Below are 16,996 nucleotides of genomic sequence, written 5' to 3'. Positions count from 1 at the left end.
CGCACCGAGCCGCCCGCCGCGGCATATCGACTGTCGATGTCGATGACAGGGACATCGACAGTTCTGACCTGTGTCGCTACCATTCTAATATATTTTATTAACTTGTTGAAAGTTTTGCCGCGTTGAATTCGTTTTTATCGAAATACTTTTCTTTTGCGGTCTTTATGAAACACCTTGGTAGTTGGTGCCAACACATTCCGACTACTTCGCCTGTTAAGCCATTAGTGGACTTCCATAGTAGGTGAACGAGTTTTCTTCCGTTTAGACGAGCCGTCCGTGAATGATCCTGTTCAGCACCTTTAGCCAAAGGGCCTCAGAAAGAAGACATGCCGAAAGTAACCCTTTGGTGCGGGTTCCCTGAAGGTCATCCACTTAGAAATACCAACTTCTCGCTGTTATGTGGTAGAACAGAAGAAAGAGGGACAAGTAGAGCTCCTGATGAGTACACACTTCAAAGTATATCTAGTAATAAACCCACAAGCATACAACATTGCGTTGGTGCTGTAAAGCAACTTTAGCTGTCCATCAGTAATTTATTATTATCCTCTTAGCATATATTATATCTGTATCGAACTAATATTTAGCAAAGCCAAACCGTAAGTGACGGATGTTTATGCTCGTCGCCAATGTTGTAATTGCAGGATATCAACTCAAAACCTTTCTTGACCCTTCCTACCTTAAAGTGATAAGCCAGGTCGTGGGGGCCCCGATCACTAGCCCTAAATGTACTCAGTGGGCCGATTTCTTGTCGTTATCCTTGCTTGTGCCATTAGTAGGCAATCGTAGCGTAGACAACATCGATAGAAACGATCATCGATATAATCGCATCCCCAGCCGCTCGTCGGTGACGGTTTGTTTAGATTTTTACGCAAACAGCGGCCCATCTTTCTAATTGCCTTAATTAAAGCGGTCGAGGAAACGAAACTCTGGGGACGATGAAAAAGTACAACTTTTTTTTGTGGTTTTTACTCGATTCCTTTATTTTTTATTCGTTTCATATCATATTGATTTTCTTTTTCCAATTACTTTAATATGACTTGGTGTTTGGTATTGTAGCGATCGAAAGATTGGCACTTACTGACAACAAAGGTAAAATTGTGTCACAATTTTGTTTTTTAGAGGAGTATGAGCAATGTTTGGACATTATATTCCTCTATCTTGGCTAACTAACATAAAAATGTCTATATTAGGAGAAAAATTCATAAGTATATGTAAGGAATTTAAGTTCACGAGTCGCAGCAAACCCTTTTAAACATCATTGGTCCTTCAAATATATCCACAAATTAGTTCAGAATATTTAGTAGATAAAACTTTCTTTTCTAAATCGATGCATTTACTATACAAACATATACATTTTTCATTTTCTTATGTGAGAAAATCTATAAAACAAAACAATGCTAAAGCGCATTGTGGTATAGCAGGTAAATGCGTCAATTAATCCGAAATCGGTTCCCTTGTTGTTAGCGTTAGCTTTAGCGGGGTTGGTAGATACTAATTAACGTGCCGCGGGTACAGGGCGGGCGGCGACTGGAGGCGGGCGGCTGTGTTGCCAAATTTTAATTATCATCAAACAGCTCGCCCCGAAACCGATTTGATTGGCGCTGAATAAATATTGCTATTGTGCATCGCAGAGATTATTGTACGCTTTAGTAAGCTTAGCGCCACGAAATGTCTCGTGAAGAAAAATACAAATTCTCGACCAATAGCAGTGGCATCGGAAACATCGCTCTCTCTTTCGTTCCATCGCTCGTCGTCGAATAGTATCCTAGGCATACAGGGAAACAAATAGTAATGATGTCAAGGCAAAACCATCTACAGCCGGCGCCGGGCAAATAGTTTGAAGGATCGAAGGACGTTGAGGTGCTAACTATTGGTTAGGTCAATAATCCACCACGCCAGCCCGCACGCTCCTGTCTCCTCTCAGAATGAGAGGAGGAGGAGACTCGTGCCCTGCAGTGAGCCGAATATGGGTTGATGATAGTGTATACTTGCATGAATTCGTTACCTTACTACTGAAACTAAGATGCTTACGTAAACTCAACTGGTCGTTCCTTATTAAAGCCATTGGACATTTGATAGATTCGCCTGAACATTTTCATGACACAAAAATAAAATTTTTGTTTCGGTAACGTTGCACAACGTGCGTTGCAAGTGCAGTTAATAACAATTAATATTTTAAACTCATTAATAATTTTTAATACACGCAATGACTGTAAAACACTGTTAAAACACGATTTTAACTTAACAAACAATCCGAGCGTCCTTGTTAAAACACGAAAATTAACATTTCATACATTTGAACTGATTAATGCGATATCTGCGCGGGCAAACAGCGGCGACGCGGCGCGGGGAGGGGGGGCACAGAGTAAACATAATTAGCGCAATTCGCCACTCTTTATATTAACCGGTTTACCCCGCGGCTGCCGCTACCCCTCACCCCCTGCGGAATTAATAAACAACTCCGGAACAGTCCGATGTAATGAGTGCTTGCCTTGCCTTAATTATATCATTGGAAGAAGCCACAAACCATGACGTTACATTTTTTTTTTTGATGTTTTTCAAAATGTTTTGCATTCTCGTATTTATCTTTTTGTTAGCGGACGCTCACGACTTCGTTCGCCTTTATACCTCCTTAATCCGGTCCTGTTATTAAATCCATTCTAAGTGGTTGTCTACTACCTATGAACTATCTCCCTGGCAAATTTCAACTTTGATTTATTAAGATTATTTTTATGATGTAATTTATTTGAATGTATCTGGAACTTGCTCTATATTGAGATAATAATTCGATGTAATCCTTACTCCACAGTGGGATAACACATAATTGTACGAAAAATATATTCATCAATTACTGAGAGTATTTCAGTGTAAATTATAATACAGTATTAAGATTGTTGCTCTATGTTCAATTTCACAAAATATACTATTAAGGTTAGTTTCACTAGTTACTGATTAAGTGTTGGATAGCTTATTTCATAATATTTTTGTCATTTGATTTAAAGTTAAACAGTGACAAAACTTACGTTAAGACTATCTGACACTATTGTCAGATGGTGGGTGACCCTTATTAACTTATCTTCCCAGTATGTTATTCAATACAACTTTCCTCTACTCAAAGACTTTACAGTTAAATGATGTTGTCCACAGGTCAGAACTGAGCAGTACGCCTCCCTTACCGCCATCGCCGCCGCCCGCCTCGTCGGCGCCTCCGGCCCCGGTCGTGAGCACGGGCAGCGCCAGCCCGAGCGCGACGAGCGGCCCGAGCGGCCTCACCGGCCTCGCCGGCTCGCCGGGCCTCAGCGCTTCCAACTGTTCCAGTTTAGACGGATTCAGCAATCCGAGTGGACTTATCCCAATGAGTACTTGTAGTGCAAGTTTGAGTGTGCCCAGTGCGGTGGCGAGTACTAGCAGTGCAGTGAGTGTAGTGACTAGTGTGTCGGGCCCTGTCGGCAGCCCGGCGGTGTCGGCGCCGACGCCGCCGGCGTCCGACGCGCCCGCCGCCTCGCTGACGGACCTGCCGGTGACGGTGGCGGCCACCACTGCCACGGTTATCACTGTGAGTATACATCCTACTAATATTATAAATGCGACAGTTTCTATGGATATTTGTTACTTTTTAAAGCCGCTTCTACTGAAGCGATTTAGCTAAAATTTGGAATGGAAATTGATTTTACTCTGGATTAACACATTGCTACTTTTCATCCCGGAAAAATCCATGGTTCCCGCGGAATTTCTGGAAAACTGAATTCCATGCGGACGAAGTCGCAGGCGTCCGCTAGTTTTATTAATCTGCAGGGCAGTGGGGGTTTATCGGCTGATAACAATGATGCTTATGATGCTAAAAACTTTATGTTTAATAACAGTATATAACTATCAAATGATTCAGCAGTAATGTTCAATACTTGACATAAGTTGCTTAATATTTTTTATTTTTTTAGTTAATTTTATTAGTTAATTTATTGTTGGTTGTGTTCGTATCAGACGACGTCAGTACCCAGCGGCGGCGCGGTGTCGACGTGTCTGTCGGGCAGCGCGCCGCCCACGCCGCAGCCGGCGCAGCCGCCCACGCCCACGCACCCGCCGCCCACGCCCGAGCCCGGTATGTACTACATATACATATACTCAAATAATTGTATACATGATAGTGTGATCAATAGGGATACATCAACGTGCCTTAAGAGACCGGTGCGTTACCGATTCTGATCAGTATACAGGGTGTCCCGTAAATAGTACGACATTTATTTATTGAAGAAGACGAAGAAGAAATACTTTATTGCACACAAAAATACAATTATAAATTAAAACAACAAAAAGATAAATTAAACTTAGCATGCAAAGGCGGCCTTATTACTAAAAGTAATCTCTACCAGGCAACCCCTGACGAGAGAACTTGCGAAGAAAGAGCGGGAAGGTCCAATACATAATATGTAATTATATACAGTGTGTTGTAAAAAAAATTATTTAAACATTATAAATTTATTTAAACATTTTTTTAAAAATTTATTTATTTATTTAAACAGTACCCGGGAAGACATTACAGTTGCCTAGTTCGTCTTCCCAGGCTATAAATATACATTATAATTTTATATAATCACTAACAAAACAGTACAGGTGAGACACATACTTTGCAGGGTGTCAGCTGACATCAAGGCCTCCTAAAACAACTATTCAAAAATAATTACCAAATATAAAATCAACGCTTAAGTAATTTTTCAGCACATATGACTAAACTGCACTGAAGTAGGGATGTTTGTTTTGTACAAAAATCAATATAACTTAAAATCCGTAAAATTTCGGCTAACATATATTGCGTTATTTTAGTAAGCCTTGGTGTGAGCTATCACCATGAAGAGTATGTCGTAATATTTACGAGACACCCTGTATATCATTAACATGTTGATAGTCACAGAATCAAACGTAAACCAATGCGAATCGGATCAGCATGATTGGTCTAAGTTTCCTGTGCCCTCTCCTATAAGTGGACCTGACCCGGTAGTGGACGTCAAATAGACTGATGTTGATACAATGACATACTTGTACCTTGTGAAAAGAAATACATATTGTAGATCAATAGCGGTGAAATCGAAAAAGGGAATGCCCATCCTCGGCCTAGGCCTACCCTTACCACACGGCAATTTACTTATATCTAAAATCTTCATAATTGACAACTTTAATAATGAAATCATTATTAATTTATCAAAACAAGTTTGGTACAACGTTCTACGACATTTTTTTGAAGACGATTGGTTTGTTTGTGAAACTTGTTGGTGACAGAAGAAAATAATACAGCTTCAAAAGTTACTACGGCGCTTTGATACATACACCGGCGAACTTTTTGAGCAAGAAAAATGGTAAAAAAGGGTTTTTTTCTTCAATATACATACTTTTACTAAGCCAATTAATTAACCACATCTTTATTTACACATATATTACAATCTCCATATACTTCTATACGGGGGTATAGAATATATATGTAGTCACCTTTATCGCTCTCTTTTTCATTGCTATTGACGACTGTAGGTCAACATATAATATTATGAAGGGTTTTAATCAAAGTTTGGTAAAACTTATTAAATTACACGTGTTATAGTACTTAATACTTTATAGTTCGACAAAATATCGAATTTGAATTTGTGCTCAATTTTTGTGTGCAGCTTATATGTATAACTTATCTACTTATATTTTCTATGCATTCTAATTATAATGAACTTATACAAAGCGCAATCACTCATTGTGTGTGTATATTTTAATTTTTAATATATCACTTTAAAAATCTTATCCTTTCGTGAATAATGAATGACCTCATAAACCATTTAAAGATTCAACATTTATGAAATGAAATTAGAATGTTTAATTTTCATTTCAGTTAGTACTGCGATGTGAGGGATTTCAATATTAATTAGCTAAGAGTGAGGCCATACTTTTTATAGCTTTTTTATTTATTTATGCTATACTAGTGACCCGCCCCGGTTTTATACGATTTTGATGTTTCATACGCAGCCGACATAAAAGTGAATTTACTCATATACACAACCATGTCCTTACTTCATAAGAAAGACACATTCAAAGTCACACTTCTGGTCCGAGGTCTAGGGTTCGATTCCCGGCCGTCTATTGTCGTGCCATAACTCAGCCTTTGTGCCTTTTCGGAGGGGAAGAGAAATATGTGGTATGTGAAATGAAAAAATACTTTCCAATTTTCAGCGATTGATACAATGATGTACATTTGTTAGGTACAAATGTAAATAATTGTTCTTAAAAAAATTTGTTACGATTTTATTTTTTCTTAAAACTTTTTCATCATAAAGTTATCGAACTTACTGCAATCGTTACCGAGGTTGCGACCGAAATGTTTTTATTTAGATTTATCGAAAAATCTTTATTAACATTTTTAAAAGTTAATACGAAGTACGAGGTATATTATATTACAAAGTAATTGGTATTCTCTATATGGTAGAGAAAATCGCATCATAATTGAAGTCTTTAAAACTAAGTGGGCAGGTAGACGTAGTTACGAATTAAACAACTTTGTTTTTATTTTATTTAGATTTGACTTAGAGATAATAAATAGATATATAATTTAAAAAAAAAAATAATTGATGTTTTGATGGTGAAAATATAAGAAAATAAGTTTGGCATTTTACCAGGGGAGAAATTGTAAATGTTATCAATTAACATCTAACGCACTTTATCAAAAGGATAATAAATGAAACACCATTCACATAGTCGATAAACTTTTATTTCAACAATATAACTAAATTAATTTAACCTACAGCGCGGTAAGCTCGCTCGATCTCTCTATATGATAATACTGATATGGTTGTTTACCCACACATTAGCTCGTTTACCCCACGTATTAGTTTATTTACCCCACATTCATAGCAATATCCCCACAATCGAAAGTTCAACACCACGTTCACGCACTGGAAGTGGAGGGCTCGGGCTCGGGCGAGGCTCGGCCGGCCGCCTCCTCGGCGTGGCAGCTCTTCCTGTGCTTGTGCACGAAGTAGTAGGAGGGGAACTTGGAGCCGCACGTCTTGCAGGGGTAGTAGTGCAGCGTGGAGCGCGCGGGCGGCTTGCGGTGGCGGCACGGCCACTCGCGCGCCGGCGCCGGCTCGCGCCACGCCGCGTTCAGCACGCGGCTGAAGCGCACGGGCCCGTCGCACGACGCCACGTCCAGCACGGCGCCGCTCGCGCGCGCCGGCGGCGACTCCACGCGCTCCACGTCCAGCTCGCTCGACGTCGTCGACGACGGCGAGGGCGGCGGCGGCGACGCCGGCGGCGAGGGCGCCCGTGCTCGCCGCGGCACGGGCCGGTGCGCGCCCGGCGGCGGCGCGGGCCGCGCCACGCACGGACTGGGCCCGAGCCACGCGCGGTACAGCGACAACATCTCCGATCCGCCGCAGACGGCCGACTAGCCGCGCGATCTTCATCCCCCGCTTTATATACCCCAGTTGCGACTTCCCGAAAAGTTTGCATTGCGATCCCGTTTAACCCATTAAAAATTAATGCACGAAATAGTGAGCCGTGTGGGCACACGAAATGATGAAAAGAGGCTCCATTATACGTAAAAAAGAAGTAGGTCCATTCAATACACACAAAAACCACTCCAATATTTTAATTCGAAACGTTCGCGAGTACAAAGCGAATTTTTAAAAGAATGCAAATGCGACATCTCGACAAAGCACTTGTACGTTTTTTGTGAATCTCGGTCCACGGCGGCGTATAAAATATTCCTCTCGTCGTAATAACCGGCGAGTGTCTGTGAGTCGGCAAACACTTAATTCACTTAGAGGTCCCGGGGGCTGCGTGCTCTGCGCCGCTCCATTGCGGGTTAAACACCGAGCTAACTAGCTACACCGGCGCTTTGTTGCGACTGCTTGACGTTTTAAGAAAATTAGGCAGCCGTCAAAGTAACTCGGCTGCCATCCTTGTAGACTGTGTACGTTTAACAGTTTACGATCTCTTTTTTTTGTTGGGCTTAAATTGGCGTAATAACGCTCTCATTTATCTGATGATTTCGTAAATCACAGCGCGCTAACTACAGTTAGGATTACTGATTTTGACGAATACCAAATATTCGGCTTCGAGTATTCAGCTGCTAAATATTCGGCTTTGTGACAGGTCGATCTCAATGCAGTACTTGTGATGCGGTCTTGTTCGTTTTAAAACTTATCGGCGTGCGTATAATATTGTTGAATACGTATTAATCTGTCCCATGCTGTTGGCCGAAATATTCGGCCTCTAAATGTTAACGTAGAGGATAGGTTATTATGACCTACGAGTATGTACGAGTACATTGTAGTGCCTGTGGTGCAAACATGTCTGCGTATGATTTGACTGAATACCGATGGCTTCTCGGCCGAAACACCGACCATCTGAGTATTCGGCCTCGAAATATTCAGCGTGGCGGATAGGTTATACTCACGACCTCATTGTAGTGCCTAGTGTGTTGCAGTCCTGTTAGTTTTGAAATCTTACTAAAAAAAAGTGACGTTGTCATTGTAATTGTTGCCGATTATTCGGCCTATAATGTTGGCCAAAGTGCCGAATATTCGGCCATTGCAGTGAGGTCCTGTTAGTTTTGTAATTAGGCTGACACACATTGGCCTATAGCACTCGGGGATAGTGTAACTTCCTAACACTGAAAGAATTTTTCAAATCGGTTCAGTAGTTGCAGAGCCTATGCAAACAAACAATAAAATTATTCCTCTTTATGATATTACTAAAGAGTATAGATTAAAGCGTTTCATCGAATTGTGATCGTACGCTAGCTGTAATTACCTGTAATCCAGCGAACAAAGCGACGGCGAGCGGGCGACGGCTGATTTGTAATTCCGTGTGTGGAGTCGCAGGCGGGATTACCGCTGACGGGATAAGCCTCCTGCAGGTATTACCGGCGCCGTGTTTATTTGATGCCCGTCACGTGTTGGCTGATAAACCTATTTGGATATGGGTTTTATTTATATTTTTGAGTTCATTCCGTAAGAATCAATTTTCAAATAGTACTCGGTACGTTAATTAGATGGAGGGTTAACAAATATTGAAATGTTACATTTCGTGTTTATAACCCAGATTGTTTGCGTTATACGAATGTGTCAACCACGATCAAGGGAAAATCAGGGCTGATATAACTCGACCCACAAATCCCATCTGTTCTAACATAGAAGTATGTTAGAACAGATGGGATTTCAAGGTCAGTCAAGGTCCAAGACTAGAGAAGTCTTGGGAGAGAAGAAAGATGTCCCAAAACCACTCTGAAGAAGACATAAGGATGGTAACTAGCCAAGGGCTTACCAAAATGTCAGACCTGAAAATTATTGTTTTTGGTGTTACAATGAGAAAGATTTAGAAAGAAAGTTATTTTAAATCTTTGCGGCAGATATAATAGTGGCTCAGTCAAGACACAAATTGTCGTAAAAAACCAAGAATTCCTCATCGCCCGACGCTTTTTATTATTCATCGCTATTATTTCCCTGAGGCAGGTCTTCTTTCACTTTTTATGTCCAATTACAGTATCTGTGAGCTTGTCAAGTTGATTCTTTGTGTACTGGGAAGCCTAACATTAAATATTTATTATTATTATTATTTTGGGACATCACTGATGTGACATAAGATGTATTAGGTAAAATATGATTCGGAGGGTCCCGGACCGTTGCGGACTGTTGCAGAGCGCTGCGGAGCTTGCGTCTACGTACTACCGATCACTTTTCCTTGTTGTAGTAGTTTCCTTCATGTCATACAGAGTTACTGACTCATTCACTGAGATAGGATTTTCTGAAATTTTACATTAAAGGGAAGGGTAAAAGTATAAATAAGGTGGGCCATATCAACTAGTCGCGATCCCTGAAAGGCAATCTGAGGAACAGATCAGCACTATAGGAGGTATTTGATAATGATAAATGTACAAAAATGAATAAGTTTTACTATCTCATACTAGTTTTTTTTAAAATAAAGAATAAATGAATAAATTGAATGAATAATGACGATATCAGAGACAAAGTAAACACTAAACGGCAAACCCGACCGACTGTTGAACGTGTAATCTGCGAGATGTCTCCCCCGTGTTTGTCGTGTGTACTGTGTGTGCCAGAGATTCTCAAACTTTGACTATTTGTTATGATTTTTTGATTTTTAGTATCACCCCCTGCTTAGCTTGAATATTGAAAAAGTGGTTTGAACGATAACTATATCTAGGTAAGATATGTATAATATGTAGTGCAAAAATGCTAAATATATAGTCCAAAAAAAAAACGTTAAAAGTGTAAGTTATTTTTTTTATTGATAATAATCAAATACGACTGACCTAATTTTTTTATTTAACAAATAATTAAGAAAATAGTTAGTTAATAATTATTTGATGATATAGAATAGTAGTGAGTAATTGAGGATTTAATCTCCCAGCATGTCTTGCTAGCTTCGCAGGACATGCTGAGAGATTAAAGTTTAAATTTTTATGCTCTTTTATAAGCGACGGTTTACCAATTAACATCATAATCGTTTAGCATAAATGAATGAAGTAATTTGTTTTTGTTGTTATTGACTTCGGTTTGGTTACTTTTCACGGGATCCTAATATATTTTTCTGATGCACATATATCGTTCTTCCTTCGTATATCGTTGTCGACCCCAGCCAGCCAACTTTGGGTATCACTGGTGTATATCAACTGTGTACAGCGTGTGTACATTATGTGTACACTGTGTGTACAGAGTGTGTACAGATCCGCCCGCGGCTCGTTAAAATGTCACGCTCGGCGTCACGGCGGCAAACATGCGACACGCAGGACACAAATCCCCGACCGACTGAGTGGAAACATCAACAGATATACGTTGATATTGCACTGCGAAAAATATTTTCGGTGATTTCTTTTTTTTTAACTGTGTTTGTTCAGTCTACCCGCAGGTTTATCATTTGAAAGCGGACGCCTATGAAATCTTTTATATTTTATTTTCATGTTACTTTTTGGAGTGATATCACCTGATGTTAAGTGATCTAGTCTAGGTAACGGGTTAATTTGAAAAAGTGTTCTGTCAACCTTACATTGCAGGACAGCGCATTGTAGAACGTGTAGCAAAGTATTTGTTATCAATAACTTTTTTGTTTCATTAACTTTTCGACTATAAATCGTTTTTATCCTTACTATAAAGTCTTCACGGTAAAGATGCCGGACTCGACGCCGAAAGGTTATGGGTTCCCGCCCGCTGGTGTAAAGTCGATCCCACTATTACGACTGAGTGTTTAAAAGTAGTTGCACGGTAGTTGCAGTCATATTTTTAAAAACTTTTTATAGCAAATATTAAAAAATAAACTTCATCGAATTCATACGAAATCGCTATGCCAGTGGGCGTATCCGCCCAGCCCGCAATGAAGTCCAAATTAAGCGAGTTTAATCACGGCGAGCAAACACCAGTGCGATCCAATTAGCGGTGCGCAAATATCAACCAATGAGATATTGTTTAAGTTGAGGGATTTTGAGAAAAAAACTAGCTTTATATAAAAAATTAAAAACTCACGTGATACATACATACATACTACGTCGGAGTATGCCAGTTACTATGAATGCTCCTTAATAATCATTATAGTTTAAATTCTACAAAGATGTTGATATTCATATTGTACATTTTAATAAAGTTGATAATATACAGGTATTGCAATAGGCTACTTGATATGTTTTAACGGGTCTTAAATTATTGTTCATTATCGTCCTACTAGATTGAAAAAAAATATTATATTTTTTTGAGACTTGAATACATAAGAATTTTAATTTTTAAATATTTTTTTGACAATACGAGCCAAAACACTATCGGCCATGATTATCTGTTTCATCAAGTTAGGTTACCCGTAAAAAATATATATTTTAGATAATGAAAACCACAAGAATCGATGTTATTCACGCTTTACCTTATTATTGTTACCTTATTTACCTTATTACTAAAATTTAGGTTTACGGTATCCATACTTTCAAAGTTCCAACGTCCTGTACTAAAGTTCAACTCTCCTAATTACCGCAGAATTATGCTGAATGTAATTACACAGAACAAATCTCAGCGCGGCCCAGCGAGCGCCAGCTCCCGGCTAGCAATTAGTGTCTGTGCAAATTTCACTAATTAGGAAATTAATTGACTGAACACAAAATGCTTCTACTCTTGTTTTTATACGCCTCCCTATCATTTATAATTCCATTATGATGTGTATTTTGGCTGAGGCGATTTATTAATTTATTGGAATTTAGGTTTTACGAGGATAATTGGAAATCGACATCAAAAAAATTAAAAAATTACCATTTGTCTCTATACGGAGTGAACAGGCAGACTTAGGGAGGTCTTTTCTCTGCTTATAGAGATCATATTCGGCTCTCTGCTGAGCTCGAGTCTCCTCTCAGAATGAGAGGGGCTAGGCCAATAGTCCACCACGCCACAGACAGACGCAACAGAAAGCCAGAAAAAGAGCTGCTTATGTGATGAGTCGTCTCTATCCTATGATATGTGCTAAAAGCAAATTATCCCTCCGCTCTAAGGTCACTCTCTATAAGACCTGCATCCGTCCAATAATGACCTACGCTAGTGTAGTGTTTGCCCATCGCCCAAAGGCGACCCTAAAACCCCTTCAGGTCCTTCAGAACCGATTTATGCGTCAGGCCACGGGCGCTCCGTGGTTTGTGCGCAATAACGACCTACATAGAGACCTAGATCTCCCCACAATAGCCCAATATATGAAACAGCTCTCGAAAACTTATTTTGAGAGAGCCGCCACCCACCCCAACCAACTAGTGGTTGAGGCTTGCAGCTACATCCCCGATATCAACGCTGATTGTAGATCTAGACGCCCAAAAAACGTCCTTTACGATCCTGACGATGACATAACGAACGACAATGCTTCCCAGGCAACAAAAACACAAGCTACACAGCGTCTTCGCCGGCGAAGACGAGGTCCCCGATATCTGACGTCACCCAGACGTGGGCTTTTTAACTCACGATCTCGGGGGCGCCCGGACTGATACACTCAGGCCAAAACACCCTTCCCGAACGGCCCTCTAAGTCGAGGCCCGAGTCTCAGAGGAGACGCCCTTAGAGAGTCGTTCCGCCCACTACTTTCTTCTGCCTTCGGGCCCCATCAGGCGATGCTTCTGCGCTCGCCCAAACCCCCCGGTGACGCCGCTGAGGTCCCATAAGGAGCCTACGGCACTTACACAATCAGAAAAAAAAAAAAAAAACCACGCTGGCTCAATGCGGATTTGCAGACTTCACACACGCAGAGAATTAAGAAAATTCTCAGGTGTGCAGGTTTCCTCACGATGTTTTTCCTTCACCGTTTGAGACACGTGATATTTAATTTCTTAAAATCCACACAACTGAAAAGTTGAAGGTGCATGCCCCTGACCAGATTCGAATCCACTCCCTCCGGAATCGGAGGCAGAGTTCTACGGCGGCTATAGCGGACGTCTACTAACTATAAATTACTTACATGCCCAACTTGTTACGTTAGGCGGTGTTTAAGATTTGTGATGAGTGACCTTTTGCTTTTATATAATCCCACAGGCAGAGAAAAGATACTGTGCCACAGGTATAGGAACTAGGCGAATAAAACCGCGTGTATAACTATAATAATATAACCATGGAGTAACCGAGGAGCGTGGAAACACCGACTTTGGGCAAACAGAGCAGTCTATCCAATTAGCGCTCGTGCAAATATCTGTAATTGGGAGATTAATTGGGCGAACCGCGCTTCGATTTCGCTGCGGCCGCTCGTTTTAAATCCCTCCCCGATTTAATTGATAGATTTTAATCTGTGATTTAGTTTAGATACAGGTATAATTTTATAGTATGTATCATGATAAGGCCTCGTCCAGTGGTACGGTTATGTGGCTTTGGATTGTCAGGTCCCGTTGGCCTAAGATACGTCAGATATCTCGGATATCTACTACATATTTCTTGCGAGACAAAATGAAGTTTCGTGGAACGGCATGCCATCGAAGATATCGTTTTCCCATCGCAACGAAAGATGACGTTTACTTCCATTCGGGTAGAATTGATCGACAATAATGAACTAATATGTCTTTTATTCTACGAGATAATTATCTCGTTGTTGGGTTTGAGTGAAACGAGAGAACTTTTGAGTGAAATACTTGGATTTTCTTTATTCTAAATTGTTGTCAGTTAAAATTAGTGGTTACATAAAACCCATATACTTTCAGCTTACTTTCGACATCAAACTGATAACAAAATATTGTGTTATTTTTTACTGTTTGGTTTTGTCTGAACGTACGTTTTATATTTTTGAAGTCTGTTAATTTATTTATTCCATTTTTTATACTTTAAAAACTCTATTAATATATTCGTACTTGAAAACTGAAAATATATCTTGGTAAAATTAAAGGTATATTAAAATTATTAATTAATAAATAATTTTAATACAAAATAATGCGTTTTGTAACATTGGTAAGTGTAGATAGAAGTGAAGTACGAGTAGGTACTGCTATATCAACACTGGAGCGAGTAACTTGTCCGTGAAACGTTAAACGGACTGTTAAACTGCGCCAATAGAACAATGTAGCTGACGGTAGTTTTGGAAACTGCAGTCCCAGAGGTGAAATTATTCGTACGAACTAGGAATTTAACTACTGTATTAGTTTGTTGCATAATTCTGCTGCTGGTTAACTGAATTCACCTATGTGGTGTTAAAATTAAGTTTTCGGAGTTAGGTATACATGAAATGTTAAGTAATAAATATTATGAGTAAGTTTTATTTCGTTTTCAAGATTGTGAAGTAATATTTAATATAGCTAATCTCTATTATACTAAAGAAGATTATAGAAAAACACAGAGCAAACAAAATAGTGTTTAGTACGATTTGCCTGGTATTCGTAAAGATTAGCAATTTTTTTCCTGTACAATGTAGTATTCCTAAATAGTTTTCATTCGAAGGAATCAAAACCCAAAGGTTCCGCGGTTATCAAGGTTACGGTCACCAGCACAGTTGTGGGTATAATTTTATGCAGTGACATATTTTTGTACGCAAGTGCGCAAAAGCGCCGTCAATTAGTGCTGCACCAGACGCTTAATGAAGGATAACGGTTACTTCGTCCTGAGGGTATTTAGTTCAATTCATCGCTATTGAAAATTTGAGATTAATCAATAGAATTTGTGCGTAATGTCCTTTGATACGATCATCGTTTAGTGTAATACGGTGATAGGTAACAGCTGGTAGTTTGCACAATTCGTTTAATAATGCATACGGGGATTATTCGCCCCCCCTCCGCCCCCCGCTGATCCGCTCCGTGCAAATGTGCCCGCTCTGGGCCCTGGGCCCGTGAATATTGCACGGCCGTCTGATGCCCGACGCCGGCATTATCTCGCTCTGATTTCGCGTTAAATGTTTAATTGTTTAGCGCAATTTGGTTTCGGAAACCTAATTGTATTGCCGGATTAAGTTATTTACGCTCTCAAATGGTGCTGTCGATGGTTCGCGGGGAAGTATTTGTTATGACTTACCTATGATATGATGTTAGATGACCTAATCATCTTTAGAAGGTCAAATTTATTCATAGAAATCATCATCATCATCATTAACAGCTCATATAGAAGATGAGAGAGTTTAAGCTAATAGTCTACCACGCTGGCATGCATCATCATCTGATATGCATCCGACATTACGCAAACGCATCAGATGCTGAGTCAAAAAAATAAAACAGTTATCGTCCTAAGTCTATTAACTCTAACTGCTGTTCCCGGCGGGCCAGGTCCTGTGGGGTCATCAATAATAAGCTAATAACGAAAATGACGACATTCACCGTAACTTTCCAATACTCTAGAACATGTGTTTGTCCACAGCGATGACGGAACGAACGAGCACCCCGTCTTCGATAGCTCTGCCGAGCGCGCCCAGCACGCCCGTGTCCGTGGGCGCGCCCGTGACGGCCGTGGGCGCGTGCGCGGTGTGCGCGGCCGCCGGCGCCTCGCGCGCCGTGGCGCCCTCGCGCGCCGCGCAATACGGCCTCGACCCCGCCGCGGCCGGCGCGCGGGTATGTGAAGCGTGCCACTGCAGATTCGTTCGCGCGCGAAGAAGTCGCTGCACCGTGCCGTCGTGCGCCGGCCCGCGCGCCAAGCGGCTGCGCCACCTGCCGCCGCGCTGGCACGACCTGCCCGTGGACATGAAGAGGCCCCTCATGGACGAATTCCGTAAGTTGTTGTTGTTTGTGATCGGCTCCTCGCTCCTGTGACAGGGCGAGGGGCTTCGGGCGAGTCTCGCTAATGTACGTGTCACTCGTGGACTGGGTCGTTGTTATTCGTAAACTAATAATAATATGGTGTCCTCCCAATGGAGCTGAACTCATGTTGAGATAAAATATGCCATTGTGTTGAAATGCTTGAGCACTATGAGTGCATCTGATGCGACAATGATGAGAATCCCGGTCCGAATCTGTGATGCAATTCAATTCCTGAATCGATACGTACACTCGAATCACACATTCTCACCGTATGTCATCCTCTTCCACAGAAATCCCGAGCGATCTCAGCAAGTGCTGCCTGACGTGCTTCAAGCGGATCACCCGTCGGCTGGACACGGTCGGGTCGGGCGGCGCCGCGCCCGAGCCCAGCGAGGAGGAGGCGGCCGGCTTCCGCGCGCTGCTGCGCGAGCACGGCACGGCGTGGGAGCGCATGGCGGCGGCGAGCGGGCGCGCGCCGGCCAGCCTCAAGGCCTTCTATTTCACGTACCGGCGCAAGCTGCAGCTGGAGGCGCTGCTGAGCGAGCGCCAGCCGGCGGCGCGCGCCAGCGACACGGACGACAGCCTGCTCAGCTCGGGCGACACGGACACGGCCAGCGCCGACTCGCCGCGCCCGCCGCCGCTGCCGGGCCCGCGCACCGACGCCGTGGCGCCGCGCCGCCACCGCCGCGACGAGTACGACTCCTCCGCCACCGAGACCGCCGACGAGGAGAACGACGCGCCCAGCGCCAAGGTGAGCCATCACACTAGACACAGGTGAGATACCTGCAC

General features: G+C 41.8%; 1 protein-coding gene across 5 annotated transcripts in view; it reads left to right on the top strand.

Annotated features, from left to right (window-relative positions):
- LOC112045895 (uncharacterized) overlaps positions 1-16,996 on the top strand; it is a 159,705-nt gene that overhangs the window by 132,991 nt on the left and 9,718 nt on the right. For all 5 annotated transcript variants that reach the window (XM_052883159.1, XM_052883160.1, XM_052883158.1 and 2 more), the window contains 4 exons: positions 3,148-3,556; positions 3,982-4,099; positions 15,831-16,178; positions 16,498-16,958. In XM_052883159.1, coding sequence (XP_052739119.1) covers positions 3,148-3,556; positions 3,982-4,099; positions 15,831-16,178; positions 16,498-16,958 — 1,336 coding nt within the window. The remainder of the gene's footprint in view (positions 1-3,147; positions 3,557-3,981; positions 4,100-15,830; positions 16,179-16,497; positions 16,959-16,996) is intronic.

This window comes from Bicyclus anynana, chromosome 8, assembly GCF_947172395.1.
Source record: "Bicyclus anynana chromosome 8, ilBicAnyn1.1, whole genome shotgun sequence".
NCBI lineage: Eukaryota > Metazoa > Arthropoda > Insecta > Lepidoptera > Nymphalidae > Bicyclus > Bicyclus anynana.
The sequence above is the reverse complement of the archived record's forward strand: the minus strand, read 5'-3'. Positions and strand labels throughout refer to the sequence as shown.